General features: G+C 36.2%; 1 protein-coding gene across 1 annotated transcript in view; it reads left to right on the forward strand.

The window, feature by feature from the left end:
* Positions 1 to 18,107, forward strand: part of SLC12A2 (solute carrier family 12 member 2) — a 193,953-nt gene that overhangs the window by 117,544 nt on the left and 58,302 nt on the right. The window contains exons 12-15 of the mRNA XM_007947455.2: positions 2,711 to 2,834; positions 3,893 to 3,994; positions 5,832 to 5,987; positions 7,964 to 8,063. Coding sequence (XP_007945646.1) covers positions 2,711 to 2,834; positions 3,893 to 3,994; positions 5,832 to 5,987; positions 7,964 to 8,063 — 482 coding nt within the window. The remainder of the gene's footprint in view (positions 1 to 2,710; positions 2,835 to 3,892; positions 3,995 to 5,831; positions 5,988 to 7,963; positions 8,064 to 18,107) is intronic.

The following is an 18,107-nucleotide window of genomic DNA, read 5'->3' on the forward strand; positions in this document are numbered from 1 at the left end:
ACCAGAAGGCTGGCGGTTCAAACCCACCAGCCACTCCTTGGAAGGAAGATGGGGCAATTTACTTCCGTAGTGATACTGCCTCAGAAACCCAAGGAAGGGATGCCATGAGTCGGGTCCGACTCCACAGCACATAACAACAACAGCAACAATGGGAGCTATGGTAGCATAGTGCCTAAGGCACTTGACTGCTAACCAGAAGGCCAGCGGTTCAAACCCACTAGCCGCTCCTCGGAAGGAAGGTTGGGCAATCTACTTCTGTAGTGATACTGCCTCGGAAACTCAAGGAGGGGTCAGGTCACTATGAGTTGGAGCCAACTCAATGGCACATAACAACAACAACAATGGCTAATGATTGTATTTCTTCATGTGTTTGTTGGCCGCCTGGATATCCTCTTTGGTGAAGTGTCTGTTCATGTCCTCTGCCCATTTTTCAATTAGATTGTTTGTCTTTTCAATGTTGAGATGTTGGAATTTTCTATAAATTTTAGAAGTAAAACCCTTTTTGAATATGTTGTTGTGGAATATTTTCCCCCAATCTATTCTGATTTTACTCTTTTGGAAAAGTTTTTGATGTGCATAACACTTTAATTTTAAAAGGTCCCAATAATCTAGTTTATCTTTTGCTGTTTGCACATTTTTAGTTATGCTTGATAGTCATGTCACATATTGTTGTTGTTATGTGCCGTTGAGTCAGACCTGACTCCTTGGGTTTCCGAGGCGGTATTACTGCGGAAGTAGATTGCCCAGCCTTCCTTCGGAGGAGTGGCTGGTGGATTTGAACTGCCAGCCTTCTGGTTAGCAGTCAAGTGCCTTAGGCACTATGGTACCAGAGCTCCTATGTCATATTTTAGGGCCCCTATTTTTTCTTTTGATGAATTTTATAGTTTTAAGTTTTACATTTGATTGTTTGATCCATCTTGAGTTAGTTTCTGTATGTGATGTGAGGTATAGGTCTTGTTTTCATTTTTCTACAAATGAATATCCATTTTTGCCAGCACCATTTGTTGCTTTTTTTTTTTTTTTTTTTTAATTATGCTTTGGGTGCAAATTTACAGAGCAAATTTGTTGTACATTCAACAGTCTGTGTGCATTTGATTTCACACCCCAATTACCATCCCCAGCCATAAGAAACTCTCTTCCCATCCTGTCCCTGTGACTTCCCCCTCCCTGTGCCCATCTTAACTATGTACTCCTGTCTGTCCAGCTTTCCCTCTGTGTGAATGCTGTCCTACTGGTACCTCACAGCTGATTGCTGTAAGGGCTATATCTCCTTAGAATAGGTGAGTGCATCGCCCTGGAGTAGGTGTTCTGAATATAGGTCTTTCTGCTGTTGTGCTGAGGAGCCAATCCATGGGAGTGAGTCCAATTCTAGGCCCAAAGAGTAACCTGGGGCCATAGTCTTCAGGATTCCACCAAACTCTATCCGACCAGTAATTCTGGTCATTTTTCTGTTTTTGAGTTTTGTTTCACATTTTTCCTCCCACTCTGTCCAGGATCTTCAGTTTTGATCCCTTTCCAAGTGGATTGCATTGGTAGTCAGGTGCTAGCACCATTTGTTAAAGTGTCTCTGCCCTATTCAGTGGGTTTCAGCCCTTTGTCAAAGATCATCTGTCCATAGGTGGATGGATCTATTTCTAAATTTTTAATCTGTTCCTCTGAAAGACTGATAGATTTAATTTTATGTGTGTATGTAAATACATATATGTGCAGTCCCCAGGTTACACGTGTCCAGCTTACAGAATACTCGTACATGTTCTGAGAAAATTTAGTTATATAAATTTGCCCTCACCTTGAAAACATTACAACCAACGCTTATTTGAAACCAATTCTTCATCACAATCACCTTCACTTGCTAGACGTGAAGCTTTCAATCATTGAAACATTTTAGAGCCATGTATTGCTCTCAAGTAAGGCTAAATGAGAACTCTATTCACCTGTACCAATTTATCTACAGATTTGACTTAAAGTCACACTTAGGAATGGATCTTGGTTTTAACTCAGAGACTGCCTGTATTTATAGAAACATTTGTGCACTGACCCACTGAGGTATATTCTTTGAGTTGTCTTTCTAAAATTAGTGATAGATTTTTGCCATTTTGACATACTATCGGAATAAATTTGCAAGATGTGCTTATAGTAAGGTTTGCAGTACAATCCAGGCCCATAGTATCTTGTCCTTGTTAGCATGATGTCACCCTAAATGCTTTCTTTTACAAACACTTGAATGCTCAGTATGTGCCACAAAATCTGTTAACTACTAAAGTAACAATGTTGAATAAAATAGATAATATCTCCCTTTAATGAGCTTTAAACAAACAACTGATAACAAATAGGAAATACCTTTAATTACTAAATCAAACAAATGAAATGGTGATTGATTTTTCATCCTTGTTCTTAATGTAGTGGAAGCTAGTGAATGTAGTGAAAGTATAAAATAGATATTTTTAAAAAGTACTGTGATGTTTTAAGAAACGTGAAATTTGCAGTTAGGATTTTTATTTGCTTTGTGTATAGAATTTGTACTTGTGTTTTACATCTATGTCATAGTTTGCGAACTTTAAGAAGCAGTTTTTGTAGGTGAAGCAACATGAGACAGGGAGAAGAGTAATCAGATACTTGGATTCCATTTCTGATTGATGTATTATAATTAAGCAAATTTGTATGTCTAATTTAGATATAATTTATTTTAATCCTTACATGTCTTTCTTAGGCTCTATGTAAGGACAACATCTACCCAGCTTTCCAGATGTTTGCTAAAGGTTATGGGAAGAATAATGAGCCTCTTCGTGGTTACATCTTAACATTTTTAATTGCACTTGGATTCATCCTAATTGGTTAGTCATAGAAATGGTATACCAATGTAGATTTTGATAGAATTTTAGTATTATAAACAAAATATTACTTTGCCTAGAATACAGTTAGCTTCTTTCTTACCAATATGTTTGCTAAAATTATTACAATCACTAAGTCCCCATTAGGACTAGAGGGAACTGCTAAATTCTTTCCCTAAAAGAAATGTGTAAATTGCATAAAGAAAAGGATCTCAATTCAGTATTCTCCATGAAGGTGGAGCTTCCCTGAACTGGGTTTTCTTTTTTGTTGTTGTTTTTCACTTGTACTTTGATCTTAAGGAATGAACCATCAACTGCTAAAGATGAATGACATTAAAGTTTTAACGAATTTCATGTAACCCCTCAGAGTAGTATACATTAGAAGTCTGATCATACCACCAAATGTGTGGGCTTGCATAGAAACAAACTTTCTTGTAATTCTGGTAGGTATGTATTTGGTGTATCTCCTTTTGAAGAACAATTTGGCAGTATTTAGTAGTTCCCCATGGTCTAGCAGTTCTGCTTTTAAGTGTATACTTAGAGCAACTCTCCATATATGCCCAAAGAGTATCTACAAAATTGTTCATAATGTTTTTAATTTTAATAGTGAAAAATTTGAAAACAATGTAAATATCTATCCAAAGAAGAATAAACTGAGGAATAGTATTCAGCAGTTAAAAACTATCTTGCTTTTCATGTGTTGATAGGAGTGAATCTCAAAATCAAATTACAGAATAATATAGTAATATATTATTCATGTAGCTTTTAACTGAAACAACAACAACAATATCAAATAATATTTATGGATTATATATGTGTGTTATAATTGGAAAGAATAAACCAGTACCAGATTAGTTGGTTATAGAGGAGGTTTCAAATGTGTTTAAGAATGGATTTCTGGAAAGCAAAGTATATGAAGCATATATGACAAAATGTAAATATTTATTAAATCTGGATGGTGAGTATAGAGATGATTATTATGAAGTTTGAAATACTTATTAATTTTAAAAGTGTAAATATGCCTAATATGTCATGAAGTTGATCTCATGTTTCTTTTACAGCCGAACTGAATGTTATTGCTCCGATTATCTCTAACTTCTTCCTAGCATCATATGCATTGATCAATTTTTCAGTATTCCATGCATCTCTTGCAAAATCTCCAGGTGATTTTTTTTTTTTTTTTAATGTTTCATAAATGGCAGAATGTTTTTGATTTCAGAGGAAAAAACACAATAATTGTTAAAAGATGTTATTATAGAATTAGCTTGTTAATGCTTAGTCTGTCTTTATACAGTTCAATTAAATTATTTAATTTATATAAATCTTTAAAGATCTCTTATGAACTTCACTGATTGTACTCTGTTTCTTCAAATAGCATTAATACCTAGTTCTGACTAACATTGTGAAAAAATCTTTTACTATTGGTTTTTCTGAGCTTTTATTCCCCTCTGTTTATTTAGCTGATTTACATTTTATTGAATTCTAAGAACATTATTATGCTATATAGACAGTCCCCATATTACAACCATCAGATTTATATATAAGCCATAGTTACAAATCATCCCTGTAAAGCCTGTTATATTAAAAATTCAAGGTATACATAATGTTTCATAATAACAAATAGGCACTATTTTGCAGTGCACATCAAAATATTATTGTTATTTTAAACACATTTCAGTGTACCTAAAAGTGTTTCTTGAATATTTTATGCATGGAAAGGTATACTATATACTAAGAAAAACATTTGACTGGCAGACATTAGGTAAAAACCATACCTCTGACTGCTCTGAATTAGTACAAATTCGACATAAAGACAGATTTGGGAACAGAACTCATTTGTAATCCAGGGAATGCCTGTAGTTAATGTTTCCAAAAGGAATTCTGGATGGTGCAGTGGTTAAGCACTTGGCTGTGAACTGAAAGATTGGAGGTTTAAACTGACCAACTGCTCCACAGGAGAAGAATGTGGCAGTCTGTTTCTGGAAAAACACAGCTTTGGAATGCATAAGGCAGTTCTCTTCTGTCCCATAGGGTTGCTGTGAGTCAGAATCAACTTGATGGCAATGAGTTTGGTTTTGTTTAACCTTTTCCAGAAGTGTTTTAACACAATGAGTTCTAATGTAAGGAGTCTTTATTAACTGAAAAGTGTATCTGTGTGTGTGTGTGTGTATGAATTTTTAAATTAAGTACGTCAGCAGTTGGAAATCAGGAAAGATAATAAATGAGCAAAAGCACAGTGAAAAAATAGAATAGGAAATATGAAGTATGAGTATTGGGGGCACAAATATTTTAGCTTCAATTATTACTTTAAAAATACAACTTTACTGAAACTGTTTTAAAAATATTTTTATCTGTGGAACTACATATAAGAATTCCTTTAAAAAAAATTAAATTATGATCAAACATATATGAGTAGTTATTTTCTCTTAAGAAAATTTAAAAACATGTTGTTTGAAATTTTTTACTGTGTGCTTATAATATTTCCCCAAATGATAAAGTGTGTGTTTCTGTAGTCAATTCTTAGTTTTTCTAGTGGGTGAATTTTTAACTCTTCCTGTGAATGCTTTGTTTGAACCATTTTGTATATACATTAGCATATGATATATATATATCTCGTGTTAAAACCAAAAAATAAAGCCACACTACTGAAAACTCAATTTGAAAACTTCCTTCTTTATCAGACTTTCTCTAGTGTTTAATATTCAGTGTGCTTGGTTGATTTATATTTTTTTGTAAGGGGTTTAATGAAAACAGAACCACTAAGATAGAATAATGTGGAAGCAGATAAATATGCCCTCTTTGTGTCCATCAAAAATCTTAAAATCCAGTTGTGGTCAGGAATAGTCATTGACATTGCTGGTACATACACTTAATGCTTTAAAGCACTCTCAGTGTGGCGGCCACAGAAGAAGTTATTTTGTACATGTAAATGTACCATTACATAAACAGATGAGTCATTTCAGTGATTTTTCTTTTTAAATCAATTGTTTTTGTTGTTAGGATGGCGCCCTGCATTCAAATACTACAACATGTGGATATCACTTCTTGGAGCAATCCTTTGTTGCATAGTAATGTTCGTCATCAACTGGTGGGCAGCATTGCTTACATATGTTATAGTCCTTGGGCTGTATATTTATGTCACCTACAAAAAACCAGGTCAGTTGCTTTTACTACTTAGTATTTCAAGCTAGACAATTTATAGAACTTCTTTATTTCAATCCTTAAGTATCATCTTTTGTATAGTTAAAGATACATTTATATTTTGTATAAAGCCGACTTTTTTTCCAAATGCATGTGGCTTTAATGAAGGAGTTGCTTTGAGATACTTTATTCCTATGTAATTGTATTTTTACCCATACATTCAGTTTTAAATATAGAACAATATTAAATTCATACAATTAATATTCTGCTGCACTCGGTATATTTTAAAATTATTGTTTGAAAGGGTTCAGATATGTAGTAGTGCTATAGGTTATTAGCCCAACAAGCATATATGTTACCTACTTAGTTACCTTTTTTTGTTACTTTTTAGTAGGAATTATGGAATTCACAAAATACTACAAGACATATTATCTACCCAGTGGCTTACTGTGTACCTGGGAATATTAAACAAACATGTTTTAAGTATAAAACAGATTATCTAGCATGTGCTATATTGACAAAAGCTAGGTATCTCCAGGGAAGAGGATGATACTAGGGTATATTAGAATTGGTCCGGTATTCAGTATTAAAACCATCATATAGTCTTTTTTTTTTTCTTTTTAATTGCGATTTGGGTGAAAATTTACAGAACGAATTCACTTTCCACACAGCAGTTCACATACACTTTGTGTCATGACATTGACCACAATTTACCACAATGCAACAACTCCCTTTCCACTTCCTCCCGATAATTACCTCTTCCCTATGTCCATCCTTCCATGCCTTCCTGCCCCCTGAGCTGTCTCCCTGTGTAGCCCTTCTTTCTCCCATGATTGTTCTCTCCAAGGAGTGTATCTACCTTAGGTAAATGTTCAACTCATATGCCTGTCTTTTGCTTGGGTGAAAGCCACAGGTGTGGGTTCAATTCCAGACCTGACGGGCAGCTAGGGGCCATAATCTCAGTGGTTCCACCAGGCTCTGTCAGACCAGCAAACCTGGTCCCCCCCCCAACCTTATTTTTTTTTCTCCAAATGATTTTGAGTTTTGTCCACATTGTTCTCCCTGTCTATCCAGGATCTCCTACATAGATCCCCTTCTAAGTGGTTGACATTGGTAGCCAGGCACCATCTAGTTCTTCTGGTCTTGTAGTCGTATAGGCTGCAGGTTGGATGGTATACCAGTCACTAGAACTGATTGTATCCATGAATTTTTGGTAGAACCATCATAGAGTCTTTTTTTTTTTATTATTTTTAATTGTGATTTGGGTGAAAATTTGAAGAAAGATCCAACGAGAAAGGCTAGAAAAGATTTGACCTAATGAAATAGATTAGGAAGAGATTATAACAATGTTTGCAAAATAGTAGTTTTAAACAGTGAGGGGACATTTTGTAATCCATGAGAGATGAGGTGTTTTGGATTAGAGTAGTGGCTCTAGAAATGGAATGCACAACAAAGCTGTTATTGTTTCAACCATATTAGAACCAATTATTTCAATAATATGCCTATTAAGTCTCCAGAATAACAAATGTCTAAAATCATTTGTTATCCAAAATGTTTAATAAGAAATAAAATCTGCTTGTTCAAATACCCTAAACAGTTAATTACTGTAAGTAGTATAAACAGTTAGATTTGCTAATTGTACTATGCCTTTACCCCCTTAGACCTTTGGATATATTTATAAACAATGAAAAGCAATGTTCTCTTTTTTTTGACTGAAACTCTTAATAAGTTGCATATACACAGCATGTCTGCAACCATATCTCAGTCTTTTCTAAATTACACTTTTTCTTTAAATGCAAGTATAGTAAAATTAGCATAGCACTTATTTTAATGCCATGGACTTTAACTACCAAAATTTCAGAGTACAATAGTTTAATTTAATAATTGACTTTTTAAATATGAAAGCATTATATGACTTTCTGTTTGTATCAAATTGATTATTGATGGGTAGATAATGTTGTTACTGTACTACATGTGCACTCTTCCCACAGATGTGAACTGGGGATCCTCTACACAAGCTCTGACCTATCTGAGTGCTTTGCAGCATTCGATTCGTCTTTCTGGAGTGGAAGACCATGTGAAAAACTTTAGGTAAGCAGTAAGGTATTATGGAGACATTTTTCCTGGCTGGCAACCAATTCTTTGCTCATTGTTCAGCATTTTCATGTGTTGTTATTTCTTAAAAAGTTATCTAAAAGCATAGAATATTATTTTTTGTATAGTAGAACTTTGCCAGTTTAATTATTGAAAAAGAAGGCTGAGGTTCCTTGATTTTCAAAATTTTACCAAGAGAAAAATTGTCTTTGAAAAGTATTAGGAAGGTATTGGAATGCTCACATTTGAAGACTTCAAAATGGTGGCTAACAATAAAGTGATCAGTTTTTTCCCTCTTTGGCTATTGAAATCATGTAACCACTATACAGATACACCTCAGAGATAATCCAGGTTCAGTTCCAGAGCACTGCAATAAAGTGAATATCACAGTAAAGCAAATCACACAGATTTTTATGGTTTCCCAGTACATGAAAAAGTTATAGTTACGCTCTCTTTTAATAGTTAGTGTACAAAAGCATTTTAAAGAGGTTTGAAATATTGTGAGAATTACCACAATGTGGCAGAGAGCCACGAAGTCAGCACACACTGTTGGAAAAGTGTTGCTGATACAATTGCTCAATGCAGGGTTGTCAGAAACCTTGAATTTGTTGGGGGGAAAAAAAAAAAGAAAGAAAGAAATCTGCAAACACAAAAGTATGCTTGTATAACTACTAGTTATGAAATTCATAAAGGTGTTTTGACATACTTTATTTTATAATTTTGTTAAGATCTAAATATTTTCATGTTACTTGCTTCTTTCTTATCAGTGACAAACGAGGAACAAGTTCTAGTGATGAAAAATCAGTGCCTTAAATTATTTTCTTTTGTTGTTGAGAAGATACACAGCAAAAGATACACCAATTCAACAATATCTACATGTACACTTTAGTGACATTGATTATATTCAAGTTGTGCACCCCTTCTCCCCTTCCTTCTCGAGTTTTTCCTCCCTATACCACTTCCCTCTAAAAAATAAAACCAAACTCACTGCCAACGAGTCAATTTCAACTCAGAGCAACCTTCCTTGGGTTGCCGAGATAGTATCTCTATGGAAGTAGATTGCCCAGTCTTCCTTCTAAGGAAGGTTTGGTTAGCAGTCAAAAGCATTAGGCACTACGCCACTGGTGCACCCATTCTCTTCCTCCTTCTCAAGTATTTCCTCCCCTATTAATATAAACTCACTTCCCCCTGAGGTTCCTGTCTAATTTTGAGTTGCTGTTATTAATTTGATTCCATATAAATAGTTCTTAAAAGAGCATAATGCTCAAGGCAGAAATTGTTTTCTAGTTAAGCTAAATTATTGTTTGATTTTAAGGGGATATTTTTGGTTTAAGGTTTAAAAATTTTCTCAGGGCACAGTTTCATTAGTTCATCCAGTCTCCATGGCTCCAGAAAATCTGAGGTCCATGAGGATTTTAAACTCTGTTTTGTATTATCCCCTTTTTGATCAGGATTTCTCTACAGAAACATTCATCAAAATGTTGAGTAATGGTAGCCAGGCACTGCCTAGGTCTTCTGGTCCCACGGCAAAGGAGACAGTTACTCATGGAGGCAAATAGCCACATATTCTATTTCTTCCCCCATTCCTCACTCTTTTTTCCTCTCTTGTTGTAGGCAAGTACAGAGCAATTATTGTGCCTAGGATGGTAGCTTAAATTAGTTTTGAATTAACATTCATTACCTTTTTATCTCTATACATGACCTTATGTGTATTTCATCTCTATAGGAGTTTATTTTCCCATCTACTAATTTAAAACCTAATAGACTTTTAGCCTAATAGACTTTTAACAAATGATGAAATTTAATTACTAAAGTATTCTTACTTTATGCTTCTATAAACCCAGAAAAATTATTTAGTTATTAGAAATTATAATTTATAGTTAGTTAAAAGTAGACTTTTAATGTTAAAAAACAGATTGTGAGGCTGTCATTGTTAAACTGGTGAAATTAAATCTGGCTGTTAATAGGTGAAGGAGCCCTGGTGGCAAAGTGGTTAAAGTGCTCGGGTGCTAAATGAAAGGTCAGCAGTTTGACATCAGCAACAATTCAGCAGAAGAGTTTATCAGTCTGTTTCTATAAAGATGTGCAGTCTTGGAAACCCTTTGGGACAGTTCTACTCTGTGCTATAGTCTCTGAGTCAAAATCTACTCGATGGCAGTGGGTTTGGTATTTTGTTGTTGTTGTTGTTTGTTTGGTGAACAAGTGACTTTCTGTAATTGAGAGTAATTACCTCTCATTGGTTTCTATATTATAAACAAACATACTTGATCCCTGTGTGTCAGCAAACCAAAGAGAAAATACTTCTATCAAGTTCATTCCGACTGATAGCAACCTTTTTAGGATAGCATAGAACTATTCCATAGGGTTTCCAAGGCTATAAATCTTTTACAGAAGCAGACTGCCTTATCATTCTCCTGTAGAATGGCTGGTAGTTTCAAACAACTGACCTTTTTGGTTAGTGTCTGAATGCCTTAACCACTGTGCTACCAGATCTCCTTAAAGGAAAATAATTTTCTTTAAAAGAACTCTGAAAGTGATTTCCAGAAGAGAATTGCTCTGCCAACTTCTTCTACTGAGAAAAGTCTTTGTGTATTTTTCTTTTTTTTGGTACTCTTGTGGAACCCTCCCTCTTCCGTTTTTCCTACAGTGAAAAGTTCCCAGAGGCCACAGATCTCTGCCTTGGCATAGAGAGAAATAGGGAAAGGAAAAAAGAGCAAGAGCCCTATAAGAAAAGCATAAATTTCACCATAGTTTTGATAGTTGATGCCAAGTATGACAGAAAAGAAATATCAGTCCTTTATATACAAAGTTGTATTATAGAACTTGAGGATGGTATAAGCAAAATCAATATTAATTTGCATGATTAAAATATAAATATCATTCTTGGTAAAGTAGAGGGTCAGCAAAAAAAAGGGAAGACCCTCAACAAGATGGATTGACACAGTGGCTTCAACGATGGGCTCAAGCATAGCAGGGGATTGTAAGGATGGCACAGGACTAGGCAGCATTTTGTTCTGTTGTATATAGGGTTACTGTGAGTCAGAGCCAACTCAATAGCACCTAACAACAGCAACTACAGAATATAAATACGTGTGTCTGGGTCTTATTATAGTATTGGGAATATTTTTAACAATATTTTATCCCAGTGTGGCTTTCTGATTTTTATCACAGTTTTACATTTAATTTAAAGAGGAAAATGTAATCTACAAGATTTGTCATGAATATAAGTAGTTGCTCTACCCTTTTAATCCCTGTTTCTCCCACTGCATAGACAACCACTTTTAACTCCTGATTTTTTAGTATTAAGTTCATATTGCCATACAAAATGCTTGTCTTGCTTTATTCTTTTACTTTAATTTTAGACATTATCAGTTGACATCTCATCCACCTGCCCTTGCCACACACATATACTCTTCCGTTTTACCTCCTCCTAGTTTATTTTTAGAGTCAGGTCCGACTCGATGGCACATGACGACAACAAGTTTATTTTTATGTCATAATTCTGATTAGATCAATATTTGGCATTTATAATTTTATGACTTTTTAAACATGATTCACAGTCATGTAGTAAATTAGGATGGCTGTTCTTTCCTGTATAAGTTTTTTGTTCTCCCAGAAGCTAATCATTATTTATTTTTTCTTGTTTTTCTATTTATCCTGATTTCAGCCTTTACAAACTTGCCAAAGATTTTGTTTTCTTCACCTTGCTTAGTTTCTATTTCCTTTACATTTCTTCCCCACTCTTTCCTGTTCCTCTAATTTGGGATTTTTGTCATTTAGCCTTGGCTCAAATGTCTGTGATCCTTGGTGATGGAAGCTCTGCATTGGTAGGTGGAGCTTATCACTTGAAGCCCTTTGCCAGATTACTCTGGCTATGCTGGTTCTTTGAGAAGTTTAAGTTTCACGAAAGGCCTTCTTTTTTGTCTGATTAGGTCTCCTAGAAAAGAATCGTCTTTTCTTCTTGTTGGGAAACTTGGGTTTCCAGAGTTCTGAAAGCCAAATGAAGGAGAAGCCTAGAAGCCTCACTGTCCAGTGTATAAATGTTCCACTGATTCACTGATTTAAAGTAGCTTGCTTTTTCCCCTCAGCTCTTATCTCTTCCAGAGTAGAGACTCTCTCTAGTGAGTAAGCCCTAGACTAACAGAATTCAGAAGGAGCTATGGTAGTGTAGTGGTTAAAGTGTTCAGCTGCTAACCAAGAGATCTGCAGATCAAACTTACAGTTGTTCCTTGGGAAAAAAAAAATGAGGCAGTCAGCTTCTATAAAGATTTACAGTCTTCGAAACCTTATGGGGCAGTTCCTATAGGGTCAGTGTGAGTCAGAATTGACTCAAAGGAAGTGGGTTTGAGTATGAACAGGGTTTGGGAAAGAGCCCAGTAGGCACAACAGTTAAGCACTCAGCCACCCAGTGGCTCTGCAGGGGAAAGACTGGCCAATCTGTTCCTATAAAGGTTACAGCCATGAAAACCCATAGGATAGTTTTATTCTGTCATATAGGGACACTGTGAGTTGAATACCTTGATAGCTCGCACCCAACAATAGCAGGGTTTGAGAGGGACAGTTGCCCATCATAATAGTGATACAGATATATCCTGTTGTTTCTTGTGCAAGCTTTCAATTAGTCCTTGTGTTAGCTGCTTTAACACACCCTTCTGCCACTTTCAGAAGTACCTCTTGCCACCAACACCTAGATAGTTTGGTGATTTTAGCTGTAAAATCTGTTTAGCTTCACAGCTTTCTCTTATGGTCATTTAAGATTTAGCCTTTTATTCGACCTACTATATCCTTTACTGTTCGTCACTCTACTTTCTAGCTTTCAGTGTATCAGTGCTATTACATACCTTCCTATTCTCCATATTTTTATGGTTTTATGCCTCAGAAAAATCCCATTCTATGATACAATTTTGGAGGAAGAAGTTAAAATCAAGACCAGTGTTCACTCTGCTATTTTAATCCAAAGTCATGCCTGATAAATCTTGTCCTATACTTTTTTTGGTATGGCAAAAGTATGCCTTTGTGATTTGCTGTTTGGTAAAGATAAGGAATACAGCCACCACTCATCTGTCACTTTGTCATACTATGGTGGTTTGTGTGTACTGTGAGGCTAGAGGCTATGCCACTGATATGTGGGTGCCACCAGTATGTGGCTCACGCATGGCGGAATTTCCAGACTGAGACAGACTTGGAAGAAGGAAGGGGCCATCAACTTCTCAAAGAACTGGCCAGTGAAAACCTATGAATAGCAGTGAAACACTGTCTTATATAGTACTGGAAAACTTTATAAAAAGCCCAGTGCTTCATTGTCTGATATAGTGCCAGAAGATGAGCCCTTCAGACTAGATGGCACACAAAATAGAACTGGGAAAGAGCTGCTTCCTCAGACTAGAGTCAACCTTAATGATGTAGATGGAGTAAAGCTTTTGGGACCTCCATTTGCTGATGTGGCACGACTCTAAATGAGAAGAAACAACTGCAAACATCCATTAATAATCAGAACATGGAATGTACAAAGTATGAATCTGGGAAAATTGGAAGTTATCAAAAATGAAATGGAATAGACTAATATCTTAGGCATTAGTGAGCTGAAATGGACTAGTTTTGGCCTTTCTGAATCAGACAACCATATAATCCACTATGCCAGAATGACAAATTGAAGAGGAATGACGTGGCATTCATCATCACAAAGGATGTTCCAAGATCTGTCCTGAAGTACAGTGCTGTCAGTGATAGGATAATATCCATGTGCCTATAAGGAAGGCCAGTTGATACTACTGTTTTTCAGATTTACCCATTAGCCACCAAAGCCAAAGAAGAGGAAACTGAAGATTTTTACTAACTTTGCAGTCTGAAATTGACCAGACATGCAAACAAGATGTGTTGATTATCACTGGTGATTGGAATGCAAAAGTTGGAAGCAAAGAAGAATAACCAGTAGTTCAAAAACATGGCTTTGGAGATAGAAATAATGCTGAAGATCACATGATAGAATTTTGCAAGACGAACGACTTATTCATTGCAAATACCTCTTTCAACAACATAAATGGTGGCTGTCCACATGGACTTTGCTAGGTGGAGTACAGGGCAATCAGATGTATTACATCTGTCGAAAGAGGCAATGAAGAAGCTCGATAGCTTCAGCCAAAACAAGGCCAGGAGCTGACTGTGGAACAGACCTTTAGTTGTTCATATGCAAGTTGAAGTTGAAGCTGAAGACAATGAAAACAAGTCCACAAGAGCCAAAACATGATCTTGATTATGTCATTCCTGAATTTAGAGACCATCTAAAGAATAGATTTGCTGCATTGAACACCAGTGACTGAAAACCAGAAGAATTGTGAGATGACATCAAGAACATCGTCCATGAAGAAAGCAAAAGGTCATTAAAAAGACAGGAAAGGAAGAAAAGACCCAAATGGATGTCAGAAGAGACTTTGAACCTTGCCATTGAACAGAGAGTAGCTAAAACAAATGGAAGAAGTGAAAAGATAAAAGAGCTGAAGAGAAGATTTCAAAGAGCAGCTCGAGAAGACAAAGTCAATTATTATTATAAAATATGCAAAGACTTGGAGTTAGAAAACGAGAAGGGAGGAACACACTTGACATTTTTCAAGCTGAAAACACTGAAGAAAAAATTCAAGCCTCAAGTTGCAATATTGAAAGATTCTATAGGCAAAATATTGAATGATGCAGGAAACATCAAAAGAAGATGGAAGGAATACGCAGAGGCACTGTACCAAAAGAATTGATTGATGTTCATCCATTTCAGGAGGTGGCATATGATCAAGAACCAAGGGTATTTAAGGAAGAAGGTGAGGCTGCACTAAAGGAATTGGCAAAAAACAAGGCTCCAGAAATTGACAGCATACCCATTGAGATGTTTCAACAGATGAATGCCACACTGGAGGCACTCACTTGTCTATGCCAGGAGATTTGGAAGACAGCTACTTGGCCAACTGACTGGAAGAGATCCATTTTTGTACCCATTCCAAAGAAAGGTGATCCCACAGAATGTGGAAATTATCAAATAATATCATTAATATCACATGCAGGTAAAATGTTAATGAAGATAATTCAAAAACAGTTGCAGCAGATATTAACAGAGTACTTCCAGAAATACACGCTGGATTCAGAAGAGGATGTGAAATGAGGGATAGATATCACTGCTGATGTAAGATGGATCTTAGCTGAAAGCAAAGAATGCCAGAAAGATGTTTACTTATGTTGCATTGACTGCAAAAGCATTTGATTGTGTGGATTGTAACAAATTATGGGTAACATTGAGAAGAATGGGAATTCCAGAACCCTTAATTGTGCTGATGAGGAGCCTGTACATAGGCCAGGAAGCTGTAATTCAGATAGAACAAGGGGATACTGCATGGTTTAAAATCAAGAAGGGAGTGTGTTAGGATTGTATTCTTTCACCTTACTTATTCAATCTGTATGCTGAGCAAATAATCCGAGAAGCTGGACTATATGAAGAAGAACGTAGCATCAGGATTGGAGGAAGTCTCATTAACAACTTGAGATATGCAGACGACACAGCTTTGCTTGCTGGAAATGAGGATGACTTGAAGTACTTAATGATGAAAATTGAAGACTACAGTCTGCAGTATGGATTACATCTCAGCATAAAGAAAACAAAAATCCTCACAACTGGACCAATAAGGAGCATCATGATAAATGGAAAAAAAGATTGAAGTTGAAAGACTTCATATTACTTGGTTCTACAATCAACACCAAAGCATGCAGCAGTCCAGACATCAGATAACTTATTGCACTGGGCAAATCTGCTGCAAAAGACCTCTTTAAAGTGCTGAAGAGCAAAGATGTCTCTTTGAAGACTAAGGTGTGTCTAGTCCAAGCCCTGGTATTTTCCATCACCTCATGTGACTATGAGAGCTGGATGGTGAATAAGGAAGACTGAAAAAGAGTCGATGCTTTTGAGTTGTAACGTGGCAAAGAATACTGAACATACCATGGACTGCCAAAAGAATGCACAAATCTGTCCTGGAAGAACTGCAGCCAAAACGCTCCTTGGAAGTGAGAATGGCCAGACTTTGTCACACCTACTTTGGTCATGTTGTCAGAAGGGACCATTCCCTGGAGAAGGATATCATGGTTGGTAAAGTAGAGGGTCAACGAAAAAGGGGAAGGCCCTTAAGAAGATGAATTGGCACAGTGGCTTCAACTATGGGCTTGGGTATCCCAGGGATTGTGAGGCTGGTGTGGGACCAGGTGGTACTTCATTCTGTTGTACGTGAGCTCGGTATTAGTTAAGTCTGACTCGATGCCACCTAAGAACAACAACAAGCAATGCAAGTGAATTTCCTACAATAACAGTTGGTATTAGAATATTTCTTTAAACTTCTGTACCAAAAACATTGAAAAAATACAGTGGGTCAAATAAGAGGGAAATTCCTTTGACTCATGGCATTTCAGAGGTAGGCATATTTCTTCCAGCTAGTCATTCAAGACCTACATTCCTTATATCTTGTCAGTCTGGCATTTCCTAGGATGAATTCTTGCCCATGTGATCAAAATCAACACATCTATAGTCTGGCTTACAGAAGGGGGAAAGAAAGTATAGAGACCAGGCAATTTCCTTTTTAAAGGCATTACCTGGGAATAGGGCATTGTTCCTACCAACTTTAAGTTGGTAGGAAATATCATATCTAGGGAGCTCTGGTAGCATAGTGCCTAAGGCACTTGACTGCTAACCAGAAGGCTGGCAGTTCAAACCCACCAGCCACTCCTCGGAAGGAAGGTTGGGCAATCCTACTTCTGTAGTAATACTGCCTCAGAAATCTATGAGTCGGGGCCAACTCCACGGCACATAATAACAACAACAACAACAACAGCTGGGTAGCCATGCAACCTGCCAAAACTCAGAAGGGGAGACAGGATACTAAGGATAAGTAACAATCTTCGTCATAGGGCCTGATACCACATTCAGTTGTCCCAAAGCAAGTCTCTCAGAATTGGATTTTAGCTAATTTGCTAAAATTTTGAGTTAGCATTATTTAATCTTTATTCAGTTTTTTTAATTTTTTAATGTAATTAAAAACTTTCCTAACAGTTCATTTAATGTTAAAGTCAGAATTTTTAGACTGCTGTTGTTAAACTTTATTTTTATTACTCAAATTCTCAATTTGAAGAATTTTTACCTACCTGTTTGGACTTAAAAAATAGCAGTGAGGTTTTTTTTGTTTTGTTTTGTTTCTTTCTTAAAACTTATTTCTATTTCTTGTCAGCCTACATCAGCAGTTAAGAAAATAAGGAAGTCATGCCACTGTTACATGTTTGCAAAAGCTGTTCAATTCCATTTTGGCTCAACCATTTTTATTTTTTATATATTTATTTTAAAATAAATTTTATTTATTTTATTGAAATATGATTTATGTATGGTGAAATACACAAAACTAAAGTGACATGAGTCAATGCATTTTCTTTTTTGTAGTGTTCCCTCCCCTCCTCTCCGACCCCTGGCAACCAACAAAGGTTTCCTACCATGTATAAACCTTTCCTTGACCCTTCACAACAACGAACTAATACAATATTTGTCCTTCTGTGATCGACTTATTTCACTTAGCCTAATGTCCTCCAAGTTCATCCATATTATGCGGTGTTTTTCAGACTCTACATTATTCTTTAGTGCTGCATAGCTTTCCAGTATGTGTATGTACCATACTTTGGTCATCCACTCTTCCGCTGATGGGCATGTAGGTTGTTTCCATCTTTTTGCTATTGTAAATAGTGCTGTGATGAACATGAGCATCATGTATCTGTTCCTATCCTGGCTCTCACCTCTCTAGGATATATATCTAGTAATGGGATTGCTGGGTCTAATGGTATCTCCAATTGCAACTTTCTAAGGAATTGCCATACTGCTTTCCACAGTGGTTGTGTCACTTCACAGTCACACAAGCAGTGTATGAGAGTCCCAATCTCTCCACATCCCCACCAGCATTTGGTATTTTCTGTCTCATTGAACCTTGCCATCAGTGCTGGGGTGAAATGGTATATTTCATTGTTGTTTTGATT

The sequence above is a fragment of the Orycteropus afer genome, unplaced genomic scaffold, assembly GCF_000298275.1.
Source record: "Orycteropus afer afer isolate SDZICR_OR568_19922 unplaced genomic scaffold, OryAfe1.0 scaffold00185, whole genome shotgun sequence".
Lineage (NCBI taxonomy): Eukaryota > Metazoa > Chordata > Mammalia > Tubulidentata > Orycteropodidae > Orycteropus > Orycteropus afer.